The 14197-nt window shown below is 44.6% G+C and overlaps 1 protein-coding gene across 2 annotated transcripts in view; it reads right to left on the bottom strand.

Annotated features, from left to right (window-relative positions):
* Positions 1-10555: 10555 nt before the first annotated feature.
* LOC138265662 (kyphoscoliosis peptidase-like) overlaps positions 10556-14197 on the bottom strand; it is a 361876-nt gene continuing 358234 nt past the window's right edge. The window contains exon 10 of one of the 2 annotated variants that reach the window (XM_069213573.1): positions 10556-13874. In XM_069213573.1, coding sequence (XP_069069674.1) covers positions 11446-13874 — 2429 coding nt within the window. In that variant the 3' untranslated portion in view covers positions 10556-11445. The remainder of the gene's footprint in view (positions 13875-14197) is intronic. The other variant, XM_069213572.1, reaches the window with a different exon arrangement.

Below are 14197 nucleotides of genomic sequence, written 5' to 3'. Positions count from 1 at the left end.
ACTACAGGTTTCAGTAATGAGCCACAATGTTTTGAAACCGCAGAAAGAGCAGTTCCAGGTAATTGTGGGGAAAGTGAAGCAGATAAAGGCTCTTATACCGCCCATGATTAGATCCGTGGAAGGGGATAAGCAAGAATCCAAACTACCAAGGAAAGAGGAGGTAGCAGTGCAAAGTGTGTATGTGTCAAGGCAACCTATGCTTGTGAAGAGGCTAGGGGAATCTACTTGTAGGTGGCATATACCAAGGCCTAGAAGAGTAAAATCAGTAAAGGGTGGGAAAATAAACACTAGGAATTCTAAGGTGCCCATGCAAGGGAGCAGGAGAAACTCCCTAACACAAGGGTGTGAAAGTATGAAAAGGGTATGAAAGTAAACCATTCAAAAAGGCCATTACTGAAATGAGAAAAATGAGTGGTCAAAAAGGAGATGGAAGAGAACTCTGAGGGATTTTAAAGGAAGGAACCCTCAGATCCTTAGTAGAGAGAATATGGAGCACGATAAGCAAGTAAAGGCTGAGAATGACATGCATAATCAGGGGGTACTGAAAGGGGGAAGAGCGAGAAAGGAAGGGTAGTGTGAGCAGCAGCAGGGGTGGTTTGGTGTCCATAGCTATAGGGAATGGTAGCGACCTATGGCTGTATTTTGAACCTGCCCAAAAGGAGAAAAAAGAAAACGAACAAGTAAGTTACTCCCCCTCAACAAAGCATTCATTAGACACCATGCAGGACTTGGCTCTCTACAAGTTAGGTTGATTGGCAAGGGGTACAGAGATAAGGATGTCTTGGAATCGTCTGTACAGACCCCCGGTACAGCCGTGGCCTGGGAGGATATGAGTCACAAGAATAGGTATGCAGCCTTATCATCCCCATGTTATGAGGAAGAGGTGTGGTTGAGTGAAACTGACTACGCCTCTGGGTCGTTGCACAGTCTAGGGGTACTGACTTGTGACATGAATGGCCTAGTGAGCATCTTAAAATCAGATAGATTTGAGCAGGTGATTAAGATGCATGAGATCATGTGTATGCAGGATACCTGGCAGTGTGTCGAAACACAATTGTTTGATGGTTTTGCTCAGTTAAATTGGATTGCTAAGAAAAGCCATCAGAGCGACCCTCTGGGGGACTAATAATTTTGGTCTCCACAGAAATTCCTAAGAAGGTTGTTCCAGTAGATTTGAACTGAAAATGGCTGATGGCATATAGAGTGAGCCTGCAAGACTGGGATGCAGGATATGACTCTGTGATAATAGTTAATGTGTATGTGCAGGACATTTGTGGGGTACAATATAGAATTGAACTGGGAAGATTCAACATGAGGTAGACTCATTGTGTGGCAAGTTCCATAAAGATTTACTTATCACTGCAGGGGATTTTAACTTAACCATGAGTAGAATGGATCCATGGTATAAAGAAATATTAACTGCACATAATATCAATGCTGCTAGCTTCCCAGTTACAAAATGTGAGGCAAGGGAGGAAGAACCTAACAACTTCCTGGCCTCAAAGGCCCTATTTTGCATTAATGGCCGGATTGAGTCAGATGGGCCTGCAAATCAAATGTTTAAGTACGGGGTGCAGTCTTGCCCAATTGATTATATTTTTATGCATGCATGGAACTTTGATAAAATCAATTGGTTTTGTGTAGAAGAAGAAGGAGGAAACGATCATCACCCCTTAAAATTGGAATTAATTAGGGGGTAAGAAGACGGAGAGAAAGGGCTCTTCCCACAACTATTGAATATCCAAAGCGCCTTACAACATGTATCTCAGAGGAGTCATTGGCAGCATTAGCCTCCTTCCAACAAGAGATTACGTTGGGAAAAGCCCTGACTAACAATATAAGGTGGCTTGAGAACATTCTCAATTTGAGAAAAGGCCTCTTTTTGACATGGTTAGCCGCCACTTTTTGCCTGATGTATGATGTAGACTAGAAATTGTAGGGCTGAGGGTCCTTGCTAGCCATGTTCCCTGGGCCAGAGCTCTTTCCCTAAAACTGTTGTGATGCATTGGCACAATTGGTTACACCTTTAGCTACCACTATAAGTCCGTAGTAAAAGGTACTTAGGTACCCAGGGCATGGGGTACTATGGGTAGGCCCCTGAGGGCAGCAGCACTGATTGTCCCACCCTCTAGGGCATGCATACAGATGCCCCCAGCACTGCCATTGCAGGCTTGGTGTCCAGGTGCAAGCCTAAAACACAAACTCAACATGGCACACTGCCTGTGTGCCTTGTCCACCATATACTGTATGTATAATTGGTAAGACACCCCTCTGGCAGGCCTTCCATCCCTAAGGCAAGGTGCATCATATCATATGTGAGGGCACAGCTGCATGAGCAATATGTACCCACTGTGTCCCTGCCAAATCTGGGACATAGTGAGTGAACAGAGCAGCCATTTTAATATATGTGCTGGACACTGGTCAATATGAGTTTCCCAGCTATATGATGGTCACTCTGAACCCTGGGTTGTTTGCTATCAAACACCTCAGAATGATCAATTCAAACTCGTACCAGTATTGGGTTTATCCCTAAATGCACCCAGGGGTCCCCCTGCAAAAGCTAACTACGCTGGCATATACTCATTCTACAAACCTTGGGGGAGAGATCCGTCTCTCTGGTTTGAAGAACAAAGCCCTTCCTGGGTGGAGGTGCTAACACCCCCTCCCTCCGAAATGTGCAGGGCCCTGCAGCAGGCTTCAAAAGGCTAACCACCTTTGAAACTCGACCCCCCCCCCGGGCTGCTGCTAGCATCAGATGTTAACCCCTGTGTAAAACCCCACTTGTGGCGTGAGCAATGGCAGGAATCTCAAACAAAGTGTAGGAGGAGTGGCCCCACCTGGCATCCCTAAGGTGTTGACTGCGAGGTGGACACTCCATTTCATTTTCCTCCATCTTGGATGGAAGGAAAATAGCCAATCAGGGTAGGGAAATTACCCTTCCCACAGGAAGTTGTCATTGTAGTGGGTGTAGCCATCCAAAGGTAGGTGACCCATTAGTCACTATATAGTATCCCCTAAAACGCCAACTAAATTCAGTATTTAGTGGGCACCCCTAGACCAGGAACTCAGATTCTTTGGACAAAAGAAGACCAGCACCAAGAAGATCCAAGGCACAAGAACTGTGGACAGGCTGCAACCAGGAAAAGGCACCAAACCCTGCCAGCTGCACCAAGGACCCAAAATTCACCACTGAGGAGCTGCTGGACAACTGGAAAACTCTAATGAACCCCAGAAGACCTCAGGGCTTCAAAAATCACCATAGATATCCCTCCATAGTGGAGGTACCACTCTACAACAGCAAGAAACCAGCAAGCCAGTGAAAGTCTCTTCACTGACCAGCCACTAACTCCCAAACCATAAGTCACAGCTGGACCCAATGGCACAGTAATGACCACGAGGATAAACTTAGCAAGTGTGCCGGGTTTTGTGGCACTGTGCCCTCAAATGGTCAAACCATACCAATACCCTGGGTATTGGTCAGCTAACATCGGACACCAAGTAAATCAGCCTGCCTGGGTCTGAAAAAGTACCAGGAGGTAGCCCCAGTCGGGGGACTTCAGGAACACACTGGAACTCCCACCTGAGTACCCCTGTTGTCCTGCAAACAACCCTTGAACCAACTTACCTCATGCTACAGAGGGCCTCTTTGCGCACAGCTCCTGGCTCACTGATTCGCTCTGCACCCGGCTGCACTCTGCCCTGCAATGAAGAACCTGTTGTGCCTTAAAGGTCCCCCATCCCTTTCAACCTCCACACTCCAAGGGAACCCCAAGAAACCATCTTTAAATGTACCTGTGGAGTGCTTTTTCAAAATGTCCCTCGCATTGGCCCTGCACCAGCTCCAGAGACCTTCTCCCACTGCTCCTGCCGGTACCGTGAGCCACCTGAACTTTTCCAGCTGGGACAGTGTACCCACTGACGACCCCGACTGAACTGCAAAAGAAGAACCTGGTAAACCCACCATACGATTTTACATGTATTTTTAAAGATGATCTTCCATTGATTCCTATGGTGTGTAAATAGGCAGAAAAAGACTATTGTTATTAAACTTCGAAAATTCATGTCTCAAAAAGTACTTAACCAATTTTGATAATTGTGGTCTTAAAAATTACATAAAAATCAGAAGTATGTTTATAAATTGGTATCGAGTTATTCCTTTGAGTGTGTGAGTTGAAAGATTAATACTGTGAGTACAACAAATGCTTTGCACTTCTACAAGATTGGTCTAACTGCTCGACCAAGTTATCTTAAAAATTAAAGGACAAGGGGCCAGATGTATCACAAATCCGTTTTGCATTTCTTAAATAGCGAATCTTAAGAAATCTCTATTTAGTTAAGAAATGCAAAATGGGATGTATAAACTTTGCGATTCGGTAATAGCGATTTCTTAAAATTCGTGGTTGCTATTACTGAATCTCAATTAGAGAATGCGACTCCATTCATCCCTATGGGCCTGTGGGCCCATAGGTGCGAATGGTTTTGCATTTCCCAATTTGCGAATTCCAGTTAGAAATTCGCAAATTAGGTAATGCAAACCCCAGGGTGCTTCTGATGCACCCTAAAAAAATATTTGCGGACATGTGATGCACACACATGCCCTAGGGGCATGTGTGCACTACATGTCATTTTTAAAAATGTATTTATAATGCATTTTTTAAAATTGCACATGCTTACCACACAAACTTGAGTTTGTGGTATTTGCATTTCCTACATGCCCAATTCGCATTTAGGAAATGCTTGATACATGTGCTTTGGAAATTGCAACTAGGAATTCCCTATTTGCAATTTCCTATTAAGAGAATTGCAATTTGCGATTCTCTAAATGGGGTCGCAATTTTAAGGAATCGTTATTTTTGCAATTCCTTAAAATTGCACTGCAAATGCCTTTCATACATCTTGAAAGGCATTTTTGCATTCACAAATGGCCGAATTTTGCGATTCGCACCATTTGCGAATGCAAAAAAAAGTTTGATACATCTGGCCCTAGGTGATCCAGTTTTTAACCCTGTAAACCAATGTATGGTTGTCTGGACCCCCTGCACAGTGTGCCTGGCTTTGCCCAATACATAGCAGGCCAGCCTCCTACGTTCAACCAAGTAGTTGCTTGTTTAAAGGTGGTCTTGAAAGGTAAAAAGGGACAAGGGGATCGGGTTTAGAGCTCATGGGGGGAAAGAACCTCTTGGTTTAATGAGGACTGTCGGAAATTAAGGACCCTAGTAACAAAACGTGAGAAAAGCATTAGATTGAGGTTTGCTTATGAGAGTTATAATAGCCCTCAGGGTTTGAAGAAAGTATATAAAATTATGGTCCATAACCAGAAGAGGTTATATAAGGAGAAGTGCTAGGAATATTTATAGGAGGCAAAAGATAATATAACTTAAAATTGTTTTGGAAGTATGGATCTGGAAAATCACAGGGGGGCATTAAGTGTGTGATCGAAGAAGATGTCTGGGCCCAACACTCAAAAGAATTTTATAGAGCCGGGTTGGAGCAGGTGGCAGGACCAATCACCCAGTGGGCGGTGGTAGATGAGGTTACTAGATCCCAATTCTTGGTAGAAAATATTAAACACACTATATCGGAATTAGTATTGACTCAAGCATCTGGCCTGGATAATCTTTTGGCTGCTTTGATAAAGACCCGATCTGATTGGAGGGCTGATTTTTTTCTGCTGAATGTTCAACAATATATTGAATTTAGGCCAGTTTCCTGTAAGTTGGAGAGGTGCAATTGTTAGGCCCATCCATAAAAGGAGGGGGATGTAAAGGACCCAAAGAATTATAGGTTAATTAACATACTAGATGTTGGGGAAAACTGTTTTTGAAAATTGTACTGGGAAGACTTAAGGAATGGGCTGCTACAAACCAAATCATTCCTCCGGAGCAGGGCGGTTTCAAAGAGGGCTACTCCACCATTGATCACTGTTTTGCATTATGGTCCATCACTCGGAGGTCGACGGTGCAAGGGGGTAGGTTGTTTTGCTGATTTGTATACTTCTGTGCGGCTTTTGATTTAATGGATCATAAGTGCCTTTGTGAAACCTTGATTAAGCAGGATATACCAAAGAGCCTGTTGTTGTTAATTCAGGAATTGCATACGCCTAATTGGGCCCAAATTATTGTAGATAAGGAGAGGACCTTATCCCAGAAAATCCCAATTAATAATGGGTTATGTTAGAGATGTGTGTTGGCCAGCCTATTGGTCTTGCTGTTCATTGCTAATCTGCCTGCTGCGTTAGTTGGGGAAAGGGACATAAGCCCCAAAATGAACAGGCATCATGTGGCATGCCTTTTGTATGCCGATGATTTAGTGATATTTGACCAGACAGTGATAGGCTTGCAAAGAAAGCTGGACGTATTTTCAGATTATTGTCAAGCAAAAAAGTTAGTGGTGAATCGGGTGAAGATCAAAGTGATGTGTATTGGGAGGAAAGCCTCTGGATTTAGTTGGTACTTTGGGGCACAAAGCTGGATCAGGTGAACAAATACAAGTATTTGGGGGTTTGGTTCACAAAAACCTTGAGGTGGGATGTACATATCAAAGCAACAAAAGGAAAAGCGCTTGCTTCGGTAAGCCGCCTGAAGACATTTAAGAAGGACTATGGAGAGATGTCCCATATGCCGATACTAAAAGCCTACGCGGCCAAGATATCCTCACAAAGTGTGTATGATGCAGCGTTATTGTGTGTAGAGGTAAAAGTGAATGGGACAAGGAGGAGGGGAAATGTTTGAAAAATATTATGTTCCTACCAGTATCGGCAATGAATCAGGCTGTGAGATTTGAAAGAGGAATGGTGTCTTGGCTACATTAGCTCAAGGAGCTCTAATCAAATTTTGGATTTGGTGGAGGGTGGGAAAAGAAAGGTTGCATTATGGTGCAAGTATGAGATTGTGAAAAGTGAAATGAAATGGGCTAAGTGTGTAAGGGAAAGGTTGGTGGATATTTGTAGTAGTATTAAGGTAAAGCTGGGACAGGAGAATTTTAAATTGGAGGTTTCAACAAAGGATATCAAAATACATGGCAAGGAATTGTCCAGACAATATGATCGTAAATATTTAGAGGGTAAAAACTTTGTCCAGGTTATGTTAAATTCATGGGGAAATGAAGATTGGTTCCCGTATTTGGATTTCCTACTGATCGCAGGATAAGACATGAATTAGTAAGGGCAAGAATTGGAATTAACCCTGGTTACTGTTCAATGGAGATACAATTGGCTGTGATGGATGCTGCAGGCAAATGCACTTGTGGCCTACGAACTAAGGGCCAGATGTAGGAAGACATTAGTGCCTCGCAAACGGCGAAAAACGCCGTTTGCTAGGCGCTAATGCCCTCACGCGATGCAGAAACACATATTGCGAGTCGGTACCGACTCGCAAAATGTGTTTCAGACTCGCAAATAGGAAGGGGTGTTCCCTTCCTATTTGCGAGTCGCACCGCGTTGTAGAGTTGATTTGTGACCGCGAAAGCGGTCGCAAATCAACTCGCAGTTACCATCCACTTGAAGTGGATGGTAACTCATTCGCAAAAGGGGAAGGGGTCCCCATGGGACCCCTTCCCCTTTGTGAATGCTCACAATAAAAAAAATTCAGAGCAGGCAGTGGTCCTATGGACCACTGCCTACTCGGGAAAAAACCGAAACCAAGGGACAGATGTAGGTAGGTGGCAAATTGCGACTTGCAATTTGCGAGTCAGAGCGACTCGCAAATTGCAACTCGCAATTCGCGATGCAAAAAGGTGTCTCAGACACCTTCTGCGACTCGCTATGGGGTCGCAAAGACCCACCTCATAAATATTTATGAGGTGGGTCGCAGTTTGCGACCCCATAGCGAGTCTAGGCACTCACGGGGATGGTGGCCTGCTGGAGACAGCAGACCACCATGTCCGTGACTGCTTTTAAATAAAGCAGTTTTTTTTCTTCTCTTTGCAGCCCGTTTTCCTTAAAGGAAAACGAGCTGCAAATAGAAAAAAATACCGAAACCTTTTGTTTCGTTTTTTTCAGAGTAGGCAGTGGTCCATCGGACCACTGCCTGCTCTGAAAAAATAATTTTGTGAGCATTCACAAAGGGGAAGGGGTCCCATGGGGACCCCTTCCCGTTTGCGAATGAGCTACCATCCACTTCAAGTGGATGATAACTGCAAAATCAACTTACATTGCAGTGCGAGTCGCAAATAGGAAGGGAACACCCCTTCCTATTTGCGAGTCGGAAACACATTTTGCGAGTCGGTTCCGACTCGCAAAATGTGTTTCTGCATCGCGTGAGGGCTTTTGCGCTTCGCAAACGCCGTTTTTCGCCGTTTGCGAGGCGCAAAAGCCTACCTACATCTGGCCCCAAAAGGTTTCGGTATTTTTTCTATTTGCAGCTCGTTTTCCTTTAAGGAAAACGTGCTGCAAAGAGAAAAAAAAAACTGCTTTATAGAAAAGCAGTCACGGACATGGTGGTCTGCTGTCTCCAGCAGGCCAACATCCCCGTGAGTGCCCAGACTCGCTATGGGGTCGCAAACTGCGACCCACCTCATAAATATTTATGAGGTGGGTCTTTGCGACCCCATAGCAAGTCGCAGAAGGTGTCTGAGACACCTTTCTGCATTTCCTTTTGCGAGGTGCAAATTGCGAGTCGCTGGGACTCGCAATTTGCACCTCTCAAAAGGAAACCTACCTACATCTGGCCCTAAATGCAATGTTTTGCACATTTTAATGGATTTTGTGTCAGTCCTGCACCCTCGGAGAACATTTTTATGTCCAATATTTATAAAATATGTAATTAGACATCAAACTCAAGCGGTTGCACTCTTGACGGAGGTGCGATTCTTGGATGTTGCATGCGCCTTTGGCAGGTTTTTGATTGCTGTAAAAAGTGTTTTAGGTGCATCCGAATAGTGATTATTATAATTCTGATGTGGGAAGTTAGATGTAAGGGGTGCATGGATACGATCTGAAGATTTTTAAATGTTTTATTCGGGGGTATTCTATTGTGTTTATGTGGGAATTGTTTATAAGGGAAGGGGTTTATGTTTAAAGATTTGTGGTCTGTACAAAAATGTGTTGAATGTATTCTTTTGGACTTCTTGAAAATACTTCCCGATGTGTGCGTGAAATATTTACCCTGCATTTTTATATCCCATGTATGAAAATTATTTGAAGAAAAAAACATTGAGTCTACAGAGTTTTCATGGTGTTTAGGAGGTACTTTCGCAACTCTCCCTTAATATGTACCTCCATAAAATGTATGAGCTCTCAAGGGCGAAGCCAACGGGTTTTTGATCATTTCTTTCTATTTTTAGGAACATTCATTATGATATGTACACATTAAACATGCTGCGAACGAACCGTAATATTATCACAAGGAAAATGAATTAGGGGGTCATTACGACCTTGGCGGGCGACGGTAGGCGGTAACCGCCGTGCGGCTGCCAATGCGGCCACACTCACGCGGCCCCCATTATGACATTCCCGCTGGGCCGGCGGGCGCAAACCAAGTTTGTGCCCGCCGGCACAGCGGGGATGAGGCCGCAACATAGGAGCCGGCTCCTAATGGAGCCGGCGGTGTTGCGGCCGTGCGACGGGTGCAGTTGCACCCATCGCGCTTTTCACTGTCTGCTATGCAGACAGTGAAAAGCTGGCCGGGGCCCTGTTAGGTGGCCCCTGTTAGGGGGCCCCAGGACACCCCTTACCACCAGCCTCTTCCTGGCGGTGCTAACCGCCAGAAACAGGCTGGCGGTAGGGGTGTCATAATCCCCAGGGCAGCGCTGCTTGCAGCGCTGCCCTGGCGGATTATCACCGCCGGGGCTAAAACGGCGGGAAACCGCTGGCCCCGGCGGTGCGACCGCGGCGCTACCGCCGCGGTTGTAATAGGGGCATTCGTACCGCCAGCCTGTTGGTGGTACAGACGCCACATAACCCCTGGCGGTCTCTGACCGCCAGGGTCGTAACGACCACCTTAGTGTTTTAACCTTTAAAAATATTCTGGAATCCAGCACCTGTTTAGGTTAACTAGCAGCGACAATTGACTTGAGATGTAGTTGTAGGATTTCCCTTGGTTTGTCTCAAGTGAGAGAGCAATGTGAACACAGTAAACTCGAAGAACCTAACGACTGAGTGGGGTTAACATAGGAATGCAAGGCCAGTCTTTCAATTCCTCATCGTTCAGCGGGCGGTTTAACCTAGTCCAAATCCCAGGAAGAGTGGATACAGGGTTATCTGCCCATTAGAAAGACTTCTCTGGAAATTATCTGTAATTTCTGTTCAATTGGAAACCGATAAACTGGTGATTACATATGGAATACCTGTTCAGCCAACATGCATTGATAAACATCAACAGGACCTTTCCAAGGCCTTGCACCTTTGACACTTCACCAGGAAGTGAGCTCTGTATTCACCTAGAATTCTTGTCTGAAATGAGTGTTAAACAGAATCCATCACCCACCTCTCTGCAGCGATGTTGCAGCAATATCAAAATACTCCTTAAATTAAATAAATAGAAATAAAAGGCACAGGAACCACAAACATGATCACTGATTTTAAAATCTATCGAAAGGTCGCCTTCAAAAGTAGCAACATAATAAGTAGTCATTATTAGAATGGTCCACGGTCAATCCGTATTTTAATTACGCTGGCGCTTTGCTAAATTTAGTGCCAAAATAACAATGGTTCTTTTTATTTTGTTAAGGGCATATTTTTTTTAACTTAAAAACAAGGTATTGCTGAACACATAGAGGCCCTGCAGAGGCATTCAGTGCAAGGAACTGGAAACCAGACTACACTGGAGGCAGTGAGCTTTTCACAAAAATGCAGAGGGGAATCTAGATTCCAAAAACTGAATGTCTGAAATGCTTCCAAAGAGTTTCCCAGGAAGACTTGTACAAGTACATGTAAGCTTGAGGCTGCAGAACTAAAGGGTAGATTTGTGGGATAAGTGGTGGTGTCCAAACCAATCATTGATTTAATCCCCTTGCTCAAAATATATTTGGTTAGTTGAGGTCCATAACAGTCTCTTTTTCTGTCCTCAAACAAAAGAGTGAACATCTGTCAAACTTCCGCTCACAATTCCAGTGTTCATGAAAGAAAGCGCAGCAGGGGTACGGAAATGTGCAAATGTTTTTCTTCACAGTGGAGCAGTACAGTGGGAGTTTGGCCTCTAGATACAAAAATCCTTATCTTGCATGGCTGTCTTTTGCTGCCTAAGTACCGCTCAAAGTGACCTCAAATGCATTTTTGTGTTGACTGTGAACATTTTATTTGGCCAGAATCACAAGCTGACTAGAGTAGAATAAGTATCCATTTTGTTTGTTTCTCTATTTTACATAAACAAAATTAAGGATTGTGAGACACAACATCCTAATGTTTTAATCAAGGAGACTGAATATACTTTATTGTGGGCCCTCCTGATCGCCAGGGCCATCTTGGTTAGTTAACTCAAACGATCGTCTGCCATATTTCGGATCACTTTAGTCATCCATTTTCGTTTTGTCATGGAAAAGTGGCAGAATTTCTGCCTCACTCTCCACGTGGTAGCCCAGAACAGAAGAGTAACTTTTGTTCAGGTTTTTTGTCACCTGGACATAAACATTTTGAGACCCGGTTGTATTGAAGGTTCCTACCCAAAAGCCTTCGTTATTTAGAGACAAGGGGAATAGGTATTTGCCTTTAATGGACACTCCTGCTGCCCCTTTGGCCCTGAGCTTGAAATACACGTTGCTGTTGGCGGGAAGCACACCTGCCAATGGTTCCTCCAGTTCGTAGTTGGATGCCCAAGTACAATATATCTGGGGGAAGGCTGGCCACTTCACCTGTGTGTTGGTGCAGCGCACCAGGTAGTTGCAAAGAAATTCATACAGGTTGTTTGGATCTGACTTTTTCTTGGCATACACTTTAAGGACATAAAGGCCAGCTTGTGGCAATCGAATTTTAAACTCTACGTTGTTTTCTTTGTACACTGGAAAAATGTGCCTTCTCTTAATGCGCTCTGTTGTAATGTCATCTGAATGTAGAGTGGCCATAATAGTGACATTTTCAGCCAGAGTAAAATTTATGGAGCAGCTCCCATCAACGGCGTAGATGATTGGCTCAGTGTTAGAAGGCTTGAATACTCCCCTGTTCTCCATAGACCAGTTCGGTCCTACTGGGCTGCGGAGGTCCTCCGGGAAGGCTGGCCATCGCACTCCAGTGTTAGGGCAGCAGAGTAGGTAGTTGCAGACAAAGCAGGTTTTTCCGTGGCCTTTATCATGTTCTGCATATATTTTAAGCACATATGACCCTGTCTGTGGAATCTGAACCTCAAAGGTAATGCTGTTTTCCTTCTGAATCAGCAGAACATGCCTTCTCCCAAAATCCTCTGACATGGTGATGTCATCAGAGTGGAGACGAGCAAACAAATGTACTTTTTTGCTTAGAGAGAAACTGATTGAGCAGCGTCCATCTGTTGTGTAAATAATGGGTTCAGAATGGGAAGGCTGAAATAATCCGTATTTCTCCATCAGTCTACAAGGCCCCACAGGATTCTCTAGCATGCTGGGAAAAGCAGGCCAGTGCACATCAAGATTTGTACAACAGACTAGATAGTTGCAGATATATTCAAAATGACCGGTGTTTGATTTTGTCTCAGCATATATTCGGAGGACATAAGTACTCGCTTTTGGGAGCTGGATTTTAAATTCAATCCGGTTCTCACACTGGACCTGCAGGATGTGTGTCCTCTCATTCTCTTCAGTTATGTTCATCTCATCATGTAGCAGGGCCAGAAAGTTGATGTCCTTTTCCAGTGTGAAGCTGACTGAGCAGCGCCCATCCACGGTGTAGATGATTGGTTCTCGCTGGGATGGCTGCAAAAGTCCTTTCTCCTCCATCAGGCTGCTAGGCCCGACAGGGTTCTGCAATTTCAAGGGAAATGGGGGCCATTTGACTCTTTCATTTGTACAGCAGATGAGGTAGTTGCCAACATACTCAAAGTCCCCACTTCTATGGCTGTCACTGTAGATCTTCAGAACATACATTCCAGCCTGCGGAAGCTGCACCCTTAGCTCAACTTTGTTCTTTGTCTGAGCCTGAAGGATGTGCCTTCTCTCAATGTCTTTGGTCAAAGGAATATCATCATAATACAGGTGAGCCAAGATGTCAATGTCTTGTTCCAGACTGAAGCTCATAGAGCAGCGCCCATCTGTTGTAAAGATGATTGGGTCCATGTGTGAAGGCTGCAGGAACCCTTTCTCCTCCATCAGAAAAGATGGTCCCACCGGGTTATGCAGCTCCTCAGGAAATGGTGGCCAATGCACATCTGTGTTCTTGCAGGAGAGGATATAGTTGCAGACATATTCAAAGTGTTCGGAAGCCAATGAGCTCTCTCCAAATATCTTGAGGACGTACAGCCCTGCCTTTGGAATCTGAACCCTAAACTGAATCTTGTTTTGCTCCTCGACCTGGAATATGTGCCGCCTCTGGATCTCCTCTGTCACTGGAATCTCATCGGAATGCAGCGTGGCCATGACAGCCATTTGTTTCTCAAGTATGAAGGTGACCGTGCATCGCCCATCTAGAGTATGGATGACAGGCTCAAGGTGTGAGGGCTGCAGAAACCCTTTGCTTTTTGTCACCCAGCTCGGACCGACAGGGTTTTCTAGCTCTCTGGGTAGCAGCATATTCTTGTCTACAGATCTACACTCTATGATGTACTCAACCACGTTTTCGTAGATGTCCATGACTGAGTTTTCAGGTTTAGCATAAAGGCAGAGCATGTGGTGCCCAGTCTTTCGTGGGAAGATATCTAGTTTCATTCCATTCTTCTTCAGTGTCATGAGACCACAACTTTCCTTGCCATTAAGTCTAAACGAGAAGTGCAGCGGAGAACGGCCCTCGAGAGTCACCGTAGCCTTTCCATTCACTGTGGAGAGTAAAAAATACATTTAATTTGGTGTTAATTAGAACAACAGAAATCAATCCCCTTCTCCCTTCTGACCAGAAAATGTTATCTTGTATAACTTCTTATTAATTTTTAAACAATAGCATTCATTCATTTCTCATATAAATACTGCAGTCCACTTAATCAAGCCAAGAACTCATATAGGCGAATAATACCTGTGATGTATATTTGAGGGGGGCAATTTGACCGCGAGGACCATTGGTCCTGGGTGAACACGCTGTAGGTCAGAAAGTCGTGTGTAATTTGTCTCATACTATTTCCCCATGCCTCACTGCTGCCTCCTC

Source organism: Pleurodeles waltl, chromosome 11 (genome assembly GCF_031143425.1).
Source record: "Pleurodeles waltl isolate 20211129_DDA chromosome 11, aPleWal1.hap1.20221129, whole genome shotgun sequence".
Taxonomy (NCBI): Eukaryota; Metazoa; Chordata; class Amphibia; order Caudata; family Salamandridae; genus Pleurodeles; species Pleurodeles waltl.
The sequence above is the reverse complement of the archived record's forward strand: the minus strand, read 5'-3'. Positions and strand labels throughout refer to the sequence as shown.